General features: G+C 33.6%; 1 protein-coding gene across 5 annotated transcripts in view; it reads left to right on the forward strand.

The window, feature by feature from the left end:
* kn (EBF transcription factor knot) overlaps positions 1-17,045 on the forward strand; it is a 190,995-nt gene that overhangs the window by 76,512 nt on the left and 97,438 nt on the right. For all 5 annotated transcript variants that reach the window (XM_074177260.1, XM_074177263.1, XM_074177261.1 and 2 more), the window contains exons 6-7: positions 2,704-2,777; positions 6,471-6,539. In XM_074177260.1, the coding sequence (XP_074033361.1) occupies positions 2,704-2,777; positions 6,471-6,539 (143 nt within the window). The remainder of the gene's footprint in view (positions 1-2,703; positions 2,778-6,470; positions 6,540-17,045) is intronic.

A 17,045-nucleotide genomic window follows, 5' to 3' on the forward strand; every position in this document is an offset into this window, starting at 1 on the left:
TGAAAATATATTTCACTCAAAGTATCACTGGAGTTTTTTTTAATTGGAAAAAGTGTGCGGTGTCTCTGGAGGGTAGAAGATCATATAAGAAAAACGCATTGTATACTCAATGTGGTTAAAATGTGTTTGAAAGCGGACTATTTTCGTAGGGACACCCTGTATTTATACTTTTGAAAATATCGATAACAGAACTTGCAACTCTGGTCTCATCTTTAGAAGTCTTTCTTACGAGAAATACAAACTTGAAGTTTCACCAAGAAAACGTATAGGAACGCCCCTGAGTTTTTGTAGGGGTACGAAATGGCGGGATTAGTTTTGGAGACGGGACGAAAAGTCCTGGTAATTATAGAGACTAGAGGGTTATTCAATGTTCATTGATGACTAGTAGTATGAGCAGTAAGTCACTTCTGGAAGGGTCCGTTCCATCGTTGTTATAATCCGATCTTATCTCATATTTCCATTAAAAACGGGGTCTAATCATTCCGTTGAATAATACATTGGGCCTCGCTTCTGTGAAGGAGAATAATTTGAAACTCATTTTTGAGGACAATGTGGAAAAATATAGCAAATATTATTATAGTTTTCAACCGAATATACAATGTTACCCACGAGCGTTTTGTAAAATATACTCGCCATTGAAATTAATTTGACAGTTGTCAATTAATCATATCTTACTGGATGAGAAATCAATGCGTTTTTGGAAAAAATATTTCAGATATTTTTTTATTCGATTAAAAATGGGAAATTCTCTCAAATGGTCGCGAATTGTATCCGAATCAGCAATAGTGTACCGAATGTATCACTTCAAATCCACTCCACTGTAGATTTTTATTTTTCTAAAGCTTACACATGCTGACTGACAACTCTCATTCCTTCAATTTGTGACAATTTAGTATGAGAGTGTCAAAGCTAATTTCCGAGTTTGTTTGCCGTGGTCTGTAGGTTTTCATTTCTGATGTTTCGTCTACGACTGCGGTAGTCACTACCTAAATCTATTAGAAAGAAGACGAAATACTCTAGTTATGGATTCTTTGGAGAAATGACGCTATCTATAGTCTTGAATCATGAGATCCTGATGGTTTGTCAAACTGTCGCGGATATTTTGGCCGAACAAATATAGAAGGCTGTTATTTATGACGCATTGCGTCTGCTCGGGGCACATGATTCTCGGTCCCAATGGTCACTCACCACACGGTGTGGGAAGTGATGATGTTGCCACTCATTGGGCTGTTTTTAGTGAATTTAAAAACTCTCAATTGTTGGGCTCCTGGCAATTGACCTGGTTATCATACCCTGGGGCCAACACTGCTCAATAAAAATGAATTATCGAGACAATGCCTGATAATTCATGCATAATGTATTGAAATCCTATTCGATTACAGAAATGAAATTAGTTTTACTTTACCATGATAAACAACCCTTCATTACCTGTCCTTAAATTACTGTCAAAAAATCCAAAAAATAATGAAAAATGAACTTTCTACATTTTGTCCACTTTTATGTGGTAAAAAAACAGAAAGTTCCATTGCCTGATTATCCTACCACATAGTAACCTTTATATTTATATTCACTTTGTATCGATAGTAGAATAAATGTTTTTTTTTACCATTGCCAAAGTCAAGAGTATGTGAAAACATTGGCTCAAATTTATGTTTTTTTTTTAAACAAAATCACATTAAAGATATCAGAACGGTCAAACCTGAGATGGTATAAGTAAATCCTATACATGGTTACCCATTTAAATGAAATTTGAACTAATAAATTACACATATTTTCCAACTATGTCCCATTTGATATTGAAAATCGTTACCATTTGTGATTGCTCTAAACTAAAGTCAAGAGAATTTGAAAAGGACCACAACAAAAAGTATATAAAGGTGGTTTGAGTTCAACTGATACATATTCTATATCAACACTCATTTCAATACTTCTCAAAAGGCATTCCGAGAAAATTACAAAACATTTCAACATACGTTTTGAACCTGTTATATATGTCTCTGAATCCTCTGTATAAAGGAATCGTAGGATAAAAATGTTACCTCCTTTTCATATTCAACTACTTATTTGGGCTGTGTTGAATTGAATGATTCGAAGTCAGTAATGAATAAATCACCAGTCAAATTACTTGGTAGTTTCATTGTTGAGTTTGCTAATTCACGATGATTATAAAACAGAACCATTAGGATAAAACTTATTCAAAAGGTGACTTCATTTTTTAGCATTAATTTTTTTAGAGTTCTAGCTGATTAAAAACAATTTTAGAATACGGCTTCAAATTATATAACTTCAGGAGTTATCAAAGCCAAAGGTGAATACAAATAAATCAGTATTCTTCAGATGGCATTTAAATATATCTTGATGAAAGTTTCATTTTTAGATATTTATGAAGTTTCAGCTATTATATTTTATTTTTCGTAAATTTGGGTGCCGATAATTGGTAACTAAAATTGAAGTACGTTATTTCAGTTCATGAATATATTCAATAAAATGCGACATTTCAACAATAACGTAACAATAAATTGTAGCGGAGTGGTGCAAAATGCAGAAATTTCATATTGATTGTTGAAAATCGTGAAATATTTTTAAATTCAGAATTCATGAACACGTGACAAACAAATGAATAGGTACATTGACTACATAATGGAAAGCATAATTTTATTTATCACATTTAGAAATATTGTCAGTCGTTTATTTTTGTTACAGGCTATAATATACGAAGGACAGGATAAAAACCCCGAAATGTGCCGAGTTCTATTGACTCACGAAATCATGTGCAGGTGAGTTGATTAGACTGATAGAAAATATATCCTGGATTGGAATAAATTAAGAAAATACATTAAGAGTCTAAGTTACACTCCAATTTTTTCATGTTTGTTATGTATGACTTTCCAATCCTCCCATACTGAAATAATTTTAGAGTTCAATCAATGACGACAATGTAGATTAAAAATCAAAATACACAAGAGCGACATATTAATCTATCAAAACAGTAATTATGTCGGGCATAAAATCAATTCATTGACAATTTTTCAAAAGAGTAATTTTCAACTTCCTCAGATTTCCAATTAATTTCTCCTAAAATACGAAAATCTTCAACTGATCTTTTGAAATATTAAACTCTAAGATGCTCCTTCATTAAGAGATTGTAGGAGAGAAAGAGAGAGATAATGCTAAAGTCTCTTTCTAGTTTTGACAAGCTCTAGCTAGTAATATATCCTGATGAAATAAAAACGTTAGCAATAATTTTCATTCGGAATTAAATACTGACGTTAGAAAGTGAGACCTCGTCAATCTTCATCTAATCACACCTAAAAAGTAAAAGTAGACTGTACTGCCCTTTAGTGAAGGGAAGTTGATATTTAGCCCGCCCGAGTTTCGAATTTTGAGGGTTGTCACCGGTTTTCGAAAAATACATTTCAATCTATTACCATGTTAGTTTCATGCTACTATGAATAGTTCCTAACATATTGAAAATGATTTTTTCTTATGCCCTACTCTGTATATGAAATTTCATGAAAAGGAAAATTTATCAAGTATATTTTTCGAAAATGGATATTTTCATACCTTTCCTGAAAAAGTTTTGTAAGTATCTATCCCTTCCATTGATTTTTAGGTACTCATTTCAATATTTTCTTCAATAATTTTATGAGATAGTTGTCATTTATTGATTACACCAACAAATATATTTCATCTTCTCATAGAAGTTGACTAATGCATCTGAATGTATTTTTCTGAAACTTTCTCAAACTAAAAAGTTTTCATCCATCTTATGTTCTGATATGGTTTTGCTGAAATTGCAAAATTACTCATGTTAAGATCACTACAGTTGTGGAAACAGTTGAGAAAATAATTTCAAGAAAAGATTTGTGAAAATTCGTATAGAGTAACCTAATTGAAATCACCCAGTATACTAAACTAGCCTGCCACTCAATAGGTGGTGATGGAGAAAATTTTCTCTTTCACTTCAAAAGTTGACGTAGCTCACTGGATGATGTAGTCACGAGAATCCCTAAATATCTCTCCCCCGATAGTCTTGTGTAACGCTAAGGGTTGCGCGGGGGCGGGTGCAGTCCCCAGGGAGTCTGTCTTTTCCCTATTCCCTTGTCTTGCCATAACAAACATCGTTCCCATTCGCCAATCTCGGCACACACCATTCTTCTGTGCATTTTCATCTTTCTTACATGGTTCACGGGAAATAAGTCATATCAAAATGTGTTAGCACTTTTCACTCCTGTAAACAATCTACTCTGCCGCTTTGATATGCTTGACAAATTATCTTGTCAGTGAAAATCAGATAAGAAAATTCGAGGAATGTAGTCTTTCAGCCTCATTCTCTATAGATTTGTTTTGCTTTACGTATAAGATCTTTATTCAGTACTAGCAGAAACTTTAATAATTTCACGATATTTCTTAATGAATGCTTGGGATTTGGATCCGTGATATATGAAAGGATCAGTTGAGAAGAAAATATTTTAGGAGTGATTAGGTTATCGAGAAAATGGCTTTATGGCTTCTTTCTTCTAAAGAAAGGGAGAATGAAATCAAGTACAAGAAAAACTCTTCATAAAAGTATATAGGAATCTCAATGATTAGAGAAAGCCAAAAAGCTTAATTTCCAAAAAGGTGTTACTATTGGTTGTTTCCAAAGTTTTTGTCCCTTTTAATGTCATATGTTTTTACAGCTCCATATCTCAATGAATATCAATTACACTCTGTCGCAGTATCAACTGATCGATAGAGAATTTTGTACTGTTCATTTTTACACGCTTTTCATTAGCTTCATCTGTATGTATGTTTGTTTGTGACTCTCAAGCTCGGGATTTGTATTTGATAGAATTATCAACATTATTGCTTGATCTATTCGCGGGCAGATGGCGCTGTACGTAAACTCCTTGATATAATTCGAACTCACTTTACATGTATTTCTTCGTTTGAAAAAAATATTTTTTTTTATTAACACGCGCGCCTGCTGCCTTATTTATAACCCTCCTTTGCGCGCCTGCTGCCTTGGGCTTGGTAGCTGATTTTTAACAATATATACGCTTGATTGATCCCAAAGTTTAGATGAAATAAATATACATTAAAAAGACTGAAAAACACGCTTTCATAACATACGAAACTAAAAAAATGAAAAATGAATATAGTTTGACAAACTAAAAAACACGCTTCGAACTAAAAAATTAACAATATTTTTTTCAAATAAGCTCAAAACAATAACGGACGAAAACTACTATTATTATTGTGAAAGAATCGTGGGCGCTTTGTGCCATATTTTTTGTATATCAAGCGCCCGTCGCTTTTTTCACAATAATACTAGTATTTTTCGTTCGTTATTGTTTGAAGCTTATATAAAAAAAATCAACTAAATAGACAAATTTATGGAACAACCTAATACATAGCGAATCGAACTGTATACCTACACTGCTGAGCTGAAATTTATTCAGTACTAATTCAACATGTTCTCCATTATTTCATTTTGTCTCTCATTTTATTCAATTTTTCTCTCGTCCCAAATTATTATTTGTTTTTGGGTTTCTAACCTTCTTTCCTGGATTTTCAAGTTCACCCCTGAATTTACTACGTGATATAAACTTTTGAAAAGTCTAATTGCTCAGTAATTAACCGTATTCAAAAACTTTTGTCGAAGAAATGAAACGAATCAGTGTAAAAAAATTTGATATGATTTAAAAACATAGGCTTTTACAACCCTAATCACGGTTAGAAAAAAATGTCGAATGGAACCATGAGTTCCATTAGACATTTTTTCTAAACGTGACGAATGGATCTTGTAGTTCCATCAGACTAAACGTTCCGTTTCCTACTAAAGCAGACATCATCAGCGGTGACCCGTATCAACAGAACTTGGTATTCAGTACTCAAGAAAGCCATAAATGAACAGGAACTTCTCAAAAACGTGGACCATTCAGAAACACGGACCAATAAGTGACCCTCCCGTCATCCTCCTGTAATTTCCACCGCTAGCCTATTATCATCCCCACTATCATCCCCATCGCCCCCACCACCATCTAAAATAATAATACGGATGGACCACCAGTCTGAGACTTCGAGATAGAACCTTTGTCCTCACAGTCAACGCGTATAGCACTGATGATGTCTGCCGCAGTAACAGACGAAACGTATAGTACTTCAACCAGATAGAAACAATCCATTTCCATAAAAAAGTCTTTATCTAATCAAAAAATTCAGTGTCGGAGTGAGTAGGCCCCTCCACTCTTAACTTTTGAACTGGGCAAGATATCAAAATTTAAATAATGTGATATTTTCCGATGACTCTGGAATTGAAATAATTTGTCGAAAATGTTTTCTACTCTACGACAAATGTCAAATTTTCGGGTAACTTAGTGATTTTGCTTCAAATCGATAAGTATTCAGAAAATGAGCAAAGGTCAGGACATCCAAGATGGTTTAAGTCTCAAATGGATAAATAATTCCAATTATCTTTTTTTCAGTCGATGCTGTGACAAAAAAAGTTGTGGAAACAGAAATGAAACTCCATCAGACCCTGTGATAATAGACAGGTGAGTGTTAAAAAATTCAAATAATAAATTATGATCTTGAAAAGGAATGGAAAAGGAAAATGTTATTATATTCGAAGTGTACTATGCCAATGTAATAATAAATAATTGATAAAGTTTCTTGTCAACATGACCACCATCAATTTTTTTTCAAATACGGACTTTTTTACACACTTTATATTAGCTTCACCTGTATGTATGTATGTATGTATAATTGTTTGTATGCATGTTTTTGTGTCACTCTCAAGATTGGGATCTATATTGACAGAATTATCGGTATTATTGCTTGATCTATTCGCGGACAGATGGCGCTGTTCGTAACCTAATTGATATTTCTTGATCTACTCGCAGGTAGATGGCGGTGTACGTAAATATCAATTATTGCTTGATCTATTTGCGAACAGATGGCGCTGTACATGACTATCAATTATTGAAATCAAATCAAATCAAAATGTACTTCATTGTTGAAGATGAAATTTCATTAAAATTGTGTTATTATTTTAGTTTTAATTGAAAGTAATATTTGAACATTTGGTGATTTCAGCATTTGGGGTGGAAATGTAGTGCAACCTCCATGATAGATGGTAGGAAATCAAAATAAAAAACATATTTTAAGAATCATAATTTTGTACTACAGATGAAATATTTAAATATTTTCAATTACCCGTAATTCAGTACAGAATAAAGTTTTGAACGAAACGGAAGATACATTTTAAAATCTAATTCGATTATTTGAAAACAAACCAGAATATGGATTTCAACAATGAAAACTTTATCGTAAATTGTACACCTAAAAAATTCAGTTACTTAAATATTTTAAGAAATCGAAAAATTAGAATTAATGTGCTTGACATACATATCAAATCGAAAGATCGTTTTGAAAAATGGAATTATTCATTGAATAAACTTAGTTTGAAAAAACTAAAAAACACACTTTTGAAAAACATCGAACTGAAAAGTTGAAAATAAATATAGTTCAAAAAACTGAAAAACATGCTTTTGAAGAACATCGAACTAAGAAGGTAAAAATATTTTTTTAAATAAGCATAAAACAATGAAGATCGAAAAATACTAGTATTATTGTAAAAAAGCGTGGTCGCTAGATGTTCACCAAATATGACAGAAAAGCGCACACGTTTTCTTCACAATAATACTAGTATATTTTGATCTTTATTGTTTTATACTTATTTAAAAAAATATTTTTAACTTTTTAGTTCGATGTTCGATGCGTGTTTTTTAGTTTTTTTAAACTATATTTATTTTATTACAGATATTGATAAGGCGATAGATAAATTCACCATGCAAGGGTATATCACATTTGATAATTTTACAGCGTTTCATTTAAGAAAACCACCATCATCAGTGACAACAATGAAACAGACAAACAATTTATTTTATCATGAATTTTTGGGAAAAAAGAAACCTCAAAGCAACGAAAACTCAAAGCAAAACGAAAACTCAAAGCAACAATGCAATCTACATTGAATGCTCGAAATGACGACCTCTTTGTTGAATGCACATGAGTTGTCGGTCCAGGCGATTTCTGTGGCAATTTTCTAGCATTATAGGTGTAATACTAATACATGCATCTCTTATTTTTTGTTTGAGGTGGTCGCAATCTGTACTTGGTGTTAAAAAAAAAAACTGCATCTAAATTTTCCCTACTATTTCTGCATCATGGGGAGGAGCGCCATCCTGTTGAAAATATTGTATTTCATGGCGGATATTCAGTGGCAACTCATCGAAGTAGCCAACGAATTCACTGAATAGATCATCGCAAAAGAAAGGGCCAAGGATGTTTGTTCCCACAATTTCCAACCAAACATTTATTCTGAACCTTTCTTGAAAATTGGTTTCTCTATGTAAATGTACGTTTGTAGATATTTCTACACCTATAATGGATATTTCTGTTGAACCAACAAATATTTCCAGCTTTCCTATTTCTACGTCTTAACCATTTCGCAAATGGTACTCTCCTTCCGTGATCCCTTTCATTGAGATAATGAACTTTGCGTATTCTGTTGAATATATATTTGTTCTTTTCCAAAATAGTTCTAGTGGATTTTACAGAAATCCCCATTTTGTGGTCAATTTCTCGTAAAGAACAATCTCGATAAAAATAATTTTTGTTACTGGCCAATCCTAAATTAAAAAAAAAAGATATTTTCACTGTGTGAATTTCTCAAATCACAATAATTCTTATCGATACGGAGACAAATACGAAAATTCATCGACGGATCAATTCTTGTGTTGAATAGTCAGCAGGAAACTAAACAATGGGATCATTCTGTAGTTTCTCACCCCATATTCAGCCGCACAAAAAAAGACCACTTTCGTCGAAAGTCCACGGCAATCTTCCATCCTGGACCTGTATCGCTGATAGCGGGGGAACAGCAAGAAAATGGCGTCCCTGGGGAATCGACGCAGACAAGAAAGGGAGAGAGGAAACATTCCTACGGTTCGGACGGATCTATCGCAAATAGCAATAGAAGTTCCTGCTGACTTATACCAATATAAACACCAATACATACAGCTGAGTAGAGGCTTGCATGTGAACATGCAATGTCACGTTTCGTACATGGACTAGACGAAGTTGTTTGTATCAATTATACTAGACAAGAGATCTTGCGGTAATTGTTGTTTATTACGGGTGTTCAGGTAATTGTTGGGGACAAAAAACTTGTAGTCGAATCAACGAAGTCTTTTCCTTGGAAATTCTCAGAAACTGCTTCAATTTTGAACATTTTTTTCAAACATTTGTTTTTTATACTATCTCTATATGATATTTATATACAAAAATCAGTTTTGTGTGGCTGTATCTGTGAAAAAACTTGTGCGTCTCGTAACGCACAGACAGAAGTGATAACTTGAACTAATCTAATAAAACTATTCAACATTGAAAATGTTACATTTTAAAACTCATTAATACAGGTTATAGTATGAGTTTCACTATTAAGGGTTTTACAAAAACCGCGACATGTGTTTCGCTTTCTCAAGCGTTCCAAAAATCTCTCGTTACCAAATTAGGGGCAATCAAAGTAACAAAATGAAAAATGTTTTTCTTCGATAACTTTTCTAGTGAATATTCAAGATCAACCAAATTTTAGTGATCGACGAAACAAATGAATTGTTTTGATGAGCTTTCATGTAGGAGTCAGTTGTTGTACTACAAAGTCAGAAATGAACAACCCCCATACTCCACACCCCAAAATTTTGAAATGACAAATGTTTTTCAATATTTTCAACAACATCAGGTTGAATCATCTAAAGGAACAATTTGTTCAGGCCAGTTTCAACTCCTTACACTGTAGGTTAATGGACTGAAACCTATCAGAAAACAACTACTTTCCTGGCTAATATCACGAAGGGCGTTGGATTATATCCGACAGGTGTCAGTGCAGGATTCTTCACTGAAGTTATTCCTGCAAAAGATGTTGGCAATATATCTGCAACAATAGATTTTCAATTATTGGAACATACTTGCAGAACGGTTTCGGGATGTTTGGCCACTCGTCAGTGCAAGGCAGTATCTATCATCAACATAAAGTCGATGATTTCCGATAATTGAAAATCGAATTCCTTCAGGGTATCATTCCTTGAAATAGGCTGGAGCGGACCACAAACGGCAAATTTGCTCAATTCCTCATATAAGGAAAAAATTTCCACATATAGACAGTGGGCATACTTGAAGACTGACTATAACTCAAATCATCTAAAGGAACAATTTGTTCAGGCCAGTGTCAACTGATAGATTTCTGATGCTCATTGAAGGATAATCAGCGACAGCTTCCAAAATATTTTCCTTCAATTATTTCCATTTTCATTCAAAATCAATCTTTTCAAATGATGCTAGATTTCTCAGGTTGGATATCGTCGAACAAAAATGCATTTTTATCAAAAATCTTTTCTTCGATCGAAAAATATTTGTCATTTGTCATTTTAAAGTTTTGGGGTGTGGACCATCGGGGGTAGTCCGTTCCTGACTTTGTAGCACAACCACTGACTCCTGCATGGAAATTCATCAAAGCAATCCATTTGTTCAGTCAATCACTAAAATTTGGTTAATTTTAAATATCCACTTGAAAAGTTATCAAAGAAAAACAGTTTTCATTTTGTTACTTTGAGGGCCCGTAGCTTGGTAACGTGGTATTTTAGGAACAGAAATTATGTATATGTGATATTTCAACCCCATCTATACATTCCCGAGAGAAAAAGAGGAAGTCCAGCGACTTTAATCAAACCTACTTTTTATGTCGCTGGATATGACGACGCAAGGATGCAATAGTGGCCTCCTCGGTTACCCAAATTCAGTCATTGAGATTTTTTCTGACGGCACATGAAAAGAAGGTGAGTCAGATTCTACCTGACATTGAAAAATCTGGGAGGACGAAAGTCCTAGGGTGCCGAATGTATGTTGCGAAGTGACACTACGCAACGGTTTGAGGATAACATATTCTTGACATTTGGAAGTACATATCTTCTGTAGAATTGGAAAGATTTCCACGCTTTGCGGAGCGTGTTCGATTGCTATTGTATATTGTGAAACAGCCCGATTTAATGAGTTCATCAATTTCATCATTGCTCATATTTATAAATACTCCAGAAACATGTCTGGAGAAGGGGATTGCAATATCTTAATTCACAAACAAGAAGTAGGCATTTCTGGTACAATATTCAAATGGTATCTTCATTGTCCCTTTTGTGTTCAAATTCATTACGGAAATATTATTATTATCGTTGTATTGATTGTTAGTCCTCATCATGACAGTTACGGTAAATTTGCTTGGTACATAATTCTATCCCCTTAATTCGTGTTCCCCTTATTAAAACACCGAAATCCCGATTTAAAATCACAAATCTTAACAGGACATAATCTCTTAAAAAGGTTAGTGGAAGCAGGAAAACGCGAAGCCAGTAAATATCCAACCCTTGTTTTACAAACAAAAGACACTCATTCTTCGACCTTATCTGCCCTTTTCTCTATCACGCACAAGACCGCGCTCTATCTCTCCACCATTTTTCTCCTTCCAGTTGCCCTACCCAACTTACGTTTTCCATTTTCGGGGCTCGTTGTTGAGATAAGGAACAAATGAATACAACGTCGAGGAAATTCGGCTGATCGAGTTTTTGTCCAGAAAGTGGAAGCATTTGAATTTGGAGGTTATGAATACTGAATGACAATTGCAGATCACTATTATTGAAGATTATTATTATTAGGGATTTTCAGCTACACTTTTACCTTCACCATTCTACTTGAATCTTAAATGCACGAATCGTAATTTTTGGTAAGCTAGAAAAAATGGTAATTTTTATTAAACTATTGGATCTCTTGGTAGACAATTTTGAAACAAATGCATCGCAGACATTTTTGAAGTTGATGCTGCCAATGAAGTTCGTCTCATTTCCGTCAACCCTATATCACTTACCAAAAATCCATAAAGATATGAGCCATTAAGACTTTTCGTGAATGCGGTAGGTTCACCAACTTATCAGATAGCCAAATACTTGACAAACCTACTGTAGCTGCTCATTGAAGAGTCGGAACAGTTTTCTGAAAGATTGGAGATATGAAGCTAGGTCCTGGAGACCAACTAGTTAGCTTCTACGTGATCTCCTTGTTCCGGTCAAAAACACGAAGCGGCTGATTTGCGAATTTTTCACGAACAAACGGATGGTACCGTAATGGGCAGTCCATTGAATCCGGTGATGGTGAACTTTCGCGGCCTTGAAACAATATTGTTGGCGGCGTTATGATGGTGATGCGTACGTGGTATAGCAAAATGGTGAAAAGATACTAAAGGATTTTCCATCATATCTAAACTGTCTCAATCCAAAAAGCCAATTCACAATGAAACCAAGCTTTCTTGGGAAAATGTGTTGAACATGTTAGAGACTGGATTCGGAGAATTTTAGAGAAACACGACGTGAAACCAATATTTAAGCCAATGAAAACTATAAGAGAGAGAGACTTAGTTCAACTAAGGACCCTAGAGAACCTTTAGGGACACTCAGGGTATACCCAATCCCTTGTAGTAAGTATAGGTACATGTCTTTCTGAACACTAGAGAAATTGTCACTTTGGGCGAATCGATAAATTAGCTGTAGCAGAACTTGCCCTCATCTCGTTTGTTTGAAGGTGGTTGACAATGTTTCGTGGTGTATCTCATCAGTTCGGACTTCCATTGTCTAATTTAATATAAATTGATTTGAAATCCCTGAAAGAATCTGTAAAAAAATTTAAAAAATCAACTGAAAAATAACAATTCTCTCAAACAAAAAACTGAAATAACAAAGAAATAACATACAAGCAACAACCAAAACAAATTTAAAAATTGAAATATTTATGCAAGCTGAAAATTAAACAATATTATTAACAAAAAATGAAAACTTGAAATTGAAAGATTCATGAGGTAACTTGATTTGGAATCTTTTAATTTCGATTAATAATTTTTTGTTAATGATATTTTTTAATTTTTAGCTTGTATTATTATTTCAATTTTTTCGTTGGTTGTTTATATATGTTTTTTCTTTGTAATTTCAGTTTTTTTTTCGGTTAATCTTTTTAATTTTTTTCACAGATTCTTTCAGGCATTTCAAATCAATTTATATTATATCAGACAATGGAAGTCCGAACTGATGAAATACTTGCTCTCATCTCATTGGGAGATACACCAATACTCAGATTTACTATCCAAGAATATAGAGAGAGGCAATAGAAATTTAGAAATACAGGGATAATTTCAATCAAAAGGAACATTCAATGCACATTAGGAAAATCTAGCTACCTGCCTTCAACTGTACACAAACAAGACCATTTGATCCAATTGAGAGAAACGAAGCCATGCCCGTCAATTATGATATAAAACCAGAGACAATTCTAAGAATGTTGTTTTTGCGTTAATAATAGTTTCAGAACTTCGACTGTTACCTCATCATCATTGATAATGCTTACCGCAGTAAATTTCAGGTATAAAAACCTACAGACCATGGCTAAAAAATAGTTTCGACAACTTTGTTCTTTAGTGAAAATCGTCTTTCACGTTCTAGAATTCTCGTTTTGAAAATGTTAAACAAAAATCAAACCTGCTGGAATTCCTAAAAACAAATGAACAAAAACGAGCAAACTGTCTGCCAATCCACCAACAACTCACTTATTCTTATTATACATGTTTTTATACACCTGTTCAACTAGAATTACCACAATTAACTAATTAAATTCTATAAAAACTGTTGTATCAAATGCATTGTACAATAGTTCAGTGTACTAGTTTCACTGAATAAGTTACTAGTTCTACTGAAGTGGTTACTGGTGTAATGAAACGCGTGTTGAATAAAGTTCATATTGTGGAAATTGTTCAATTTATTAACTTCTCTACTGGATTATTTTGTAAGATGTTGCAGTTATCTTCAAATAAATGTTTTCCTAGAATATTTCCCGTCTAAAACATTTCTTGAAACTCTCTACCAGTCCTTGCCAATCTTCGACAAAAGTTATAAAGAAAAAGGAAATAAATTACGGATTTATTTTCAAAAATTGAAGAAATGCCCGTTTTTGCAGCGGTTACTGTAACAATTTTCCATATAGTTCCAACAGCCGATAATGAATTTCCAAATCACTTTCTTCATGCTCAATAAAATCAAACTCCACACCAGAATCCCTTCTGCAGGAAGCCAAAAGTAATTGAGCAATGACATATTAAGCGATGCAGAAGTACTCCAGCAACAAAAACAGATGGAGGCGGTCGAATTTACACCCCTAAACATCCAAATCCTTAAATCTGCCGGCCATTTGATTGCACTGCAAGAAAATCGAAATGAAATGAGACGTAATAGATCCCTCCGATAGGGGAGACTGAACAATTTGTAAGAGAGACTCATTTGCAAATTGATTCGATTGATTCTGTGAGTGGAGTTGAGAGAAAAAATGGATTAGGTCCTACGTGACTGGAATAAGTGTTTCGTGTCATTATTTTGATTGTTTTTTGGGTTGATGGGGATTGTTATGAGCATATGGCTATCGAATTAGAGGATTAGGACTTGTCGTTAGAACTAGACACGAACATTTTACTACGCAATTTTGATAATTTGATCCATCAAGCAAGTTTACTTCCCAAATATACCACATTATATTGTGAAGATGATACTGAAAAATATAAAAAATCTATGAAGTAGTTCTTTACGTGAAGGAGATTTTGAATCTTCATCGGGAACTACATAAATGAAATTCTTCAAGATTCTGATTTTTTTTCAGTTGTAGACAACACAATAGACAGAGAGCTGGTCAACTATATTGGAGTTATCAAATACTGATTGCTTGGTTGTGTAAAAAACGCGTGCATATTTCGCTATCAAATTTAATATTCCAGAACTCAATTATGAAAGCTTGCCAGTTTATGAACAAGTCGAAAACAATTCAGAGGTATACTTTAGACTCTGATGACTTATTTTTGAAATGCAAAAAAAATCTATGTCCGCGAAAAAAAAAATGAAATCTGATAATCTTCTGGTTCAAATAATTAGACAAGACAACAAGAATATACCACAGAAGCAGTAGGTATTGCTTGTGTGTGGGCATAGGTATATACTATGAGTATATACAAACAAATTATTCGAGAGTACTTTACTAAAATTACTAACAATGAAATCAAGTATACAATTATTGTGAGAGCAAAATAAGTATGCAGACTACCATACCTTATATTTACACAAATACACAGACTCTCATATAACACGTACGCTTCATACACAAAATTATTCGCAGGTAATTACGAATTATAGATAGTGCATATGGATAATATAATTGGTTCTGAACTTTCTAAGAGTTAATAATGTGAAAGACTTTTATGTTTATATATATATATATATATATATATATATATATATATATATATATATATATATATATATATATATATATATATATATATATATATATATATATATATATATATATATATATATATATATATATATATATATATATATATATATATATATATACGTTTTTATATGTATATATAAAAGCGTGAACATGTAAAATGTTGAATAATAAATATTGAGATAAAAATACGAACTTTCTTATTAGTCAATGGGCTATGTTCTTCTTCCTTATTCAGAGAAATCTGACAGATTACGGATATGCGGTTGGTTAGTACCTCGTCCCCTAGATGGAGTGACATTTTGTGATGTTCGCTCCAACTTCGGAAGAGGAATGAAATACTCTGAAAGAATTCCGATTTTCAATTGTGGAATATCATTGACTTTAGGTAGATGATGGTCACTATCTTGCACTGATGAGTGGCTAATAAGCCCGAAACCGGTCTGCAAGTGTGCCCGTTCCATAATTGAAGGTCGACTCTTTCAGTTGTATTGCCAATTGCATATGCCGGAAATTTTCTGTGAAGATTCCTGCACTGACGCCTGTCGGATATAATCCAACGCCCTTCGTGGTATTAGCCAGGGGAGTAGTTGTTTTCTGATAGGCGTCAGTCCATTAAACCTACTGTGTAGGTATATAGAGACTGGCTTGAACGTTTGAAGTTCCATTTGCTTTAGATTTAAAATACGAACTTTTAGAATGTCAAAATACTCGAATATACTGATATACAGGTACTAAGTGTACTTAGGAAAACATTATGAATAAAAATTACTTTCAATTTTCAATTATTGACCGTATATAATGCGAGGCGACTGTTTTATAATTTGAATTTTTTTTCAATCTGAATGCTGACGTTTCGTTTTGCAGTGTTTCGGTAAGGATATCAAATATTTTCAGTGCTAAATATTGATAGCATTTTTGGCGTATTGATTTCGAAGCGAAAGGTACTAAATAATCATTTTGTTGAATTTCACTAGTTCGGACTTCCATTGTCTACTGTATAAAATGATTTGAAATCCCTGAAACAAGTAAAAAAAATTATTAAAAAAGAATAGCTGAAAATAACAATTATATCAAGCAACAATAAACTTGAAATGAAATGATAGTGAAATAACCTACAAGTAAAAATATAATAATTGAATAAATAAAAATTAAAGGAATGAAAAAAGAAAATAATAAAAAAGTGTAGATATTCCAAGTCACGTTAGTTCACGACGTTTCGATTGTTGGTATCTACAATCGTCTTCGGGTGATGACTGGACTGATTCCTCCGAGAGATGACTATTTATAGGTCGTTGAAATACTTTCACTTCCTCTGCTTTCCATTTTCCGCTTCACTGATTCCGTGAGAGATGACCGTTTTGGCGGGAGTTGGCCATTTTTCGTTTGATGATGGGTTTCCATATGTTTCGTATTTCTACGCTGGCCTGGCTGAATACGTTGTTGGACAACATGTATGCGGCTTCCTTGAATTTTCTCCTAAACCAATGTTCCTTTCTGTGCAAGATCTCAGCTTGGGACCACTCGATTTTGTGTTGATGGGTCCAAACATGGTCTGCTATTCCTGATTTGCTGGTTTCTCCTCGCTGTGTGTGCTTCTTGTGCTCGGCAATGCGAACATTCAATGGCCT

Source organism: Leptinotarsa decemlineata, unplaced genomic scaffold (assembly GCF_025532065.1).
Source record: "Leptinotarsa decemlineata unplaced genomic scaffold, Ldec_3_MD MMD2_tig00002974_RagTag_RagTag, whole genome shotgun sequence".
NCBI lineage: Eukaryota > Metazoa > Arthropoda > Insecta > Coleoptera > Chrysomelidae > Leptinotarsa > Leptinotarsa decemlineata.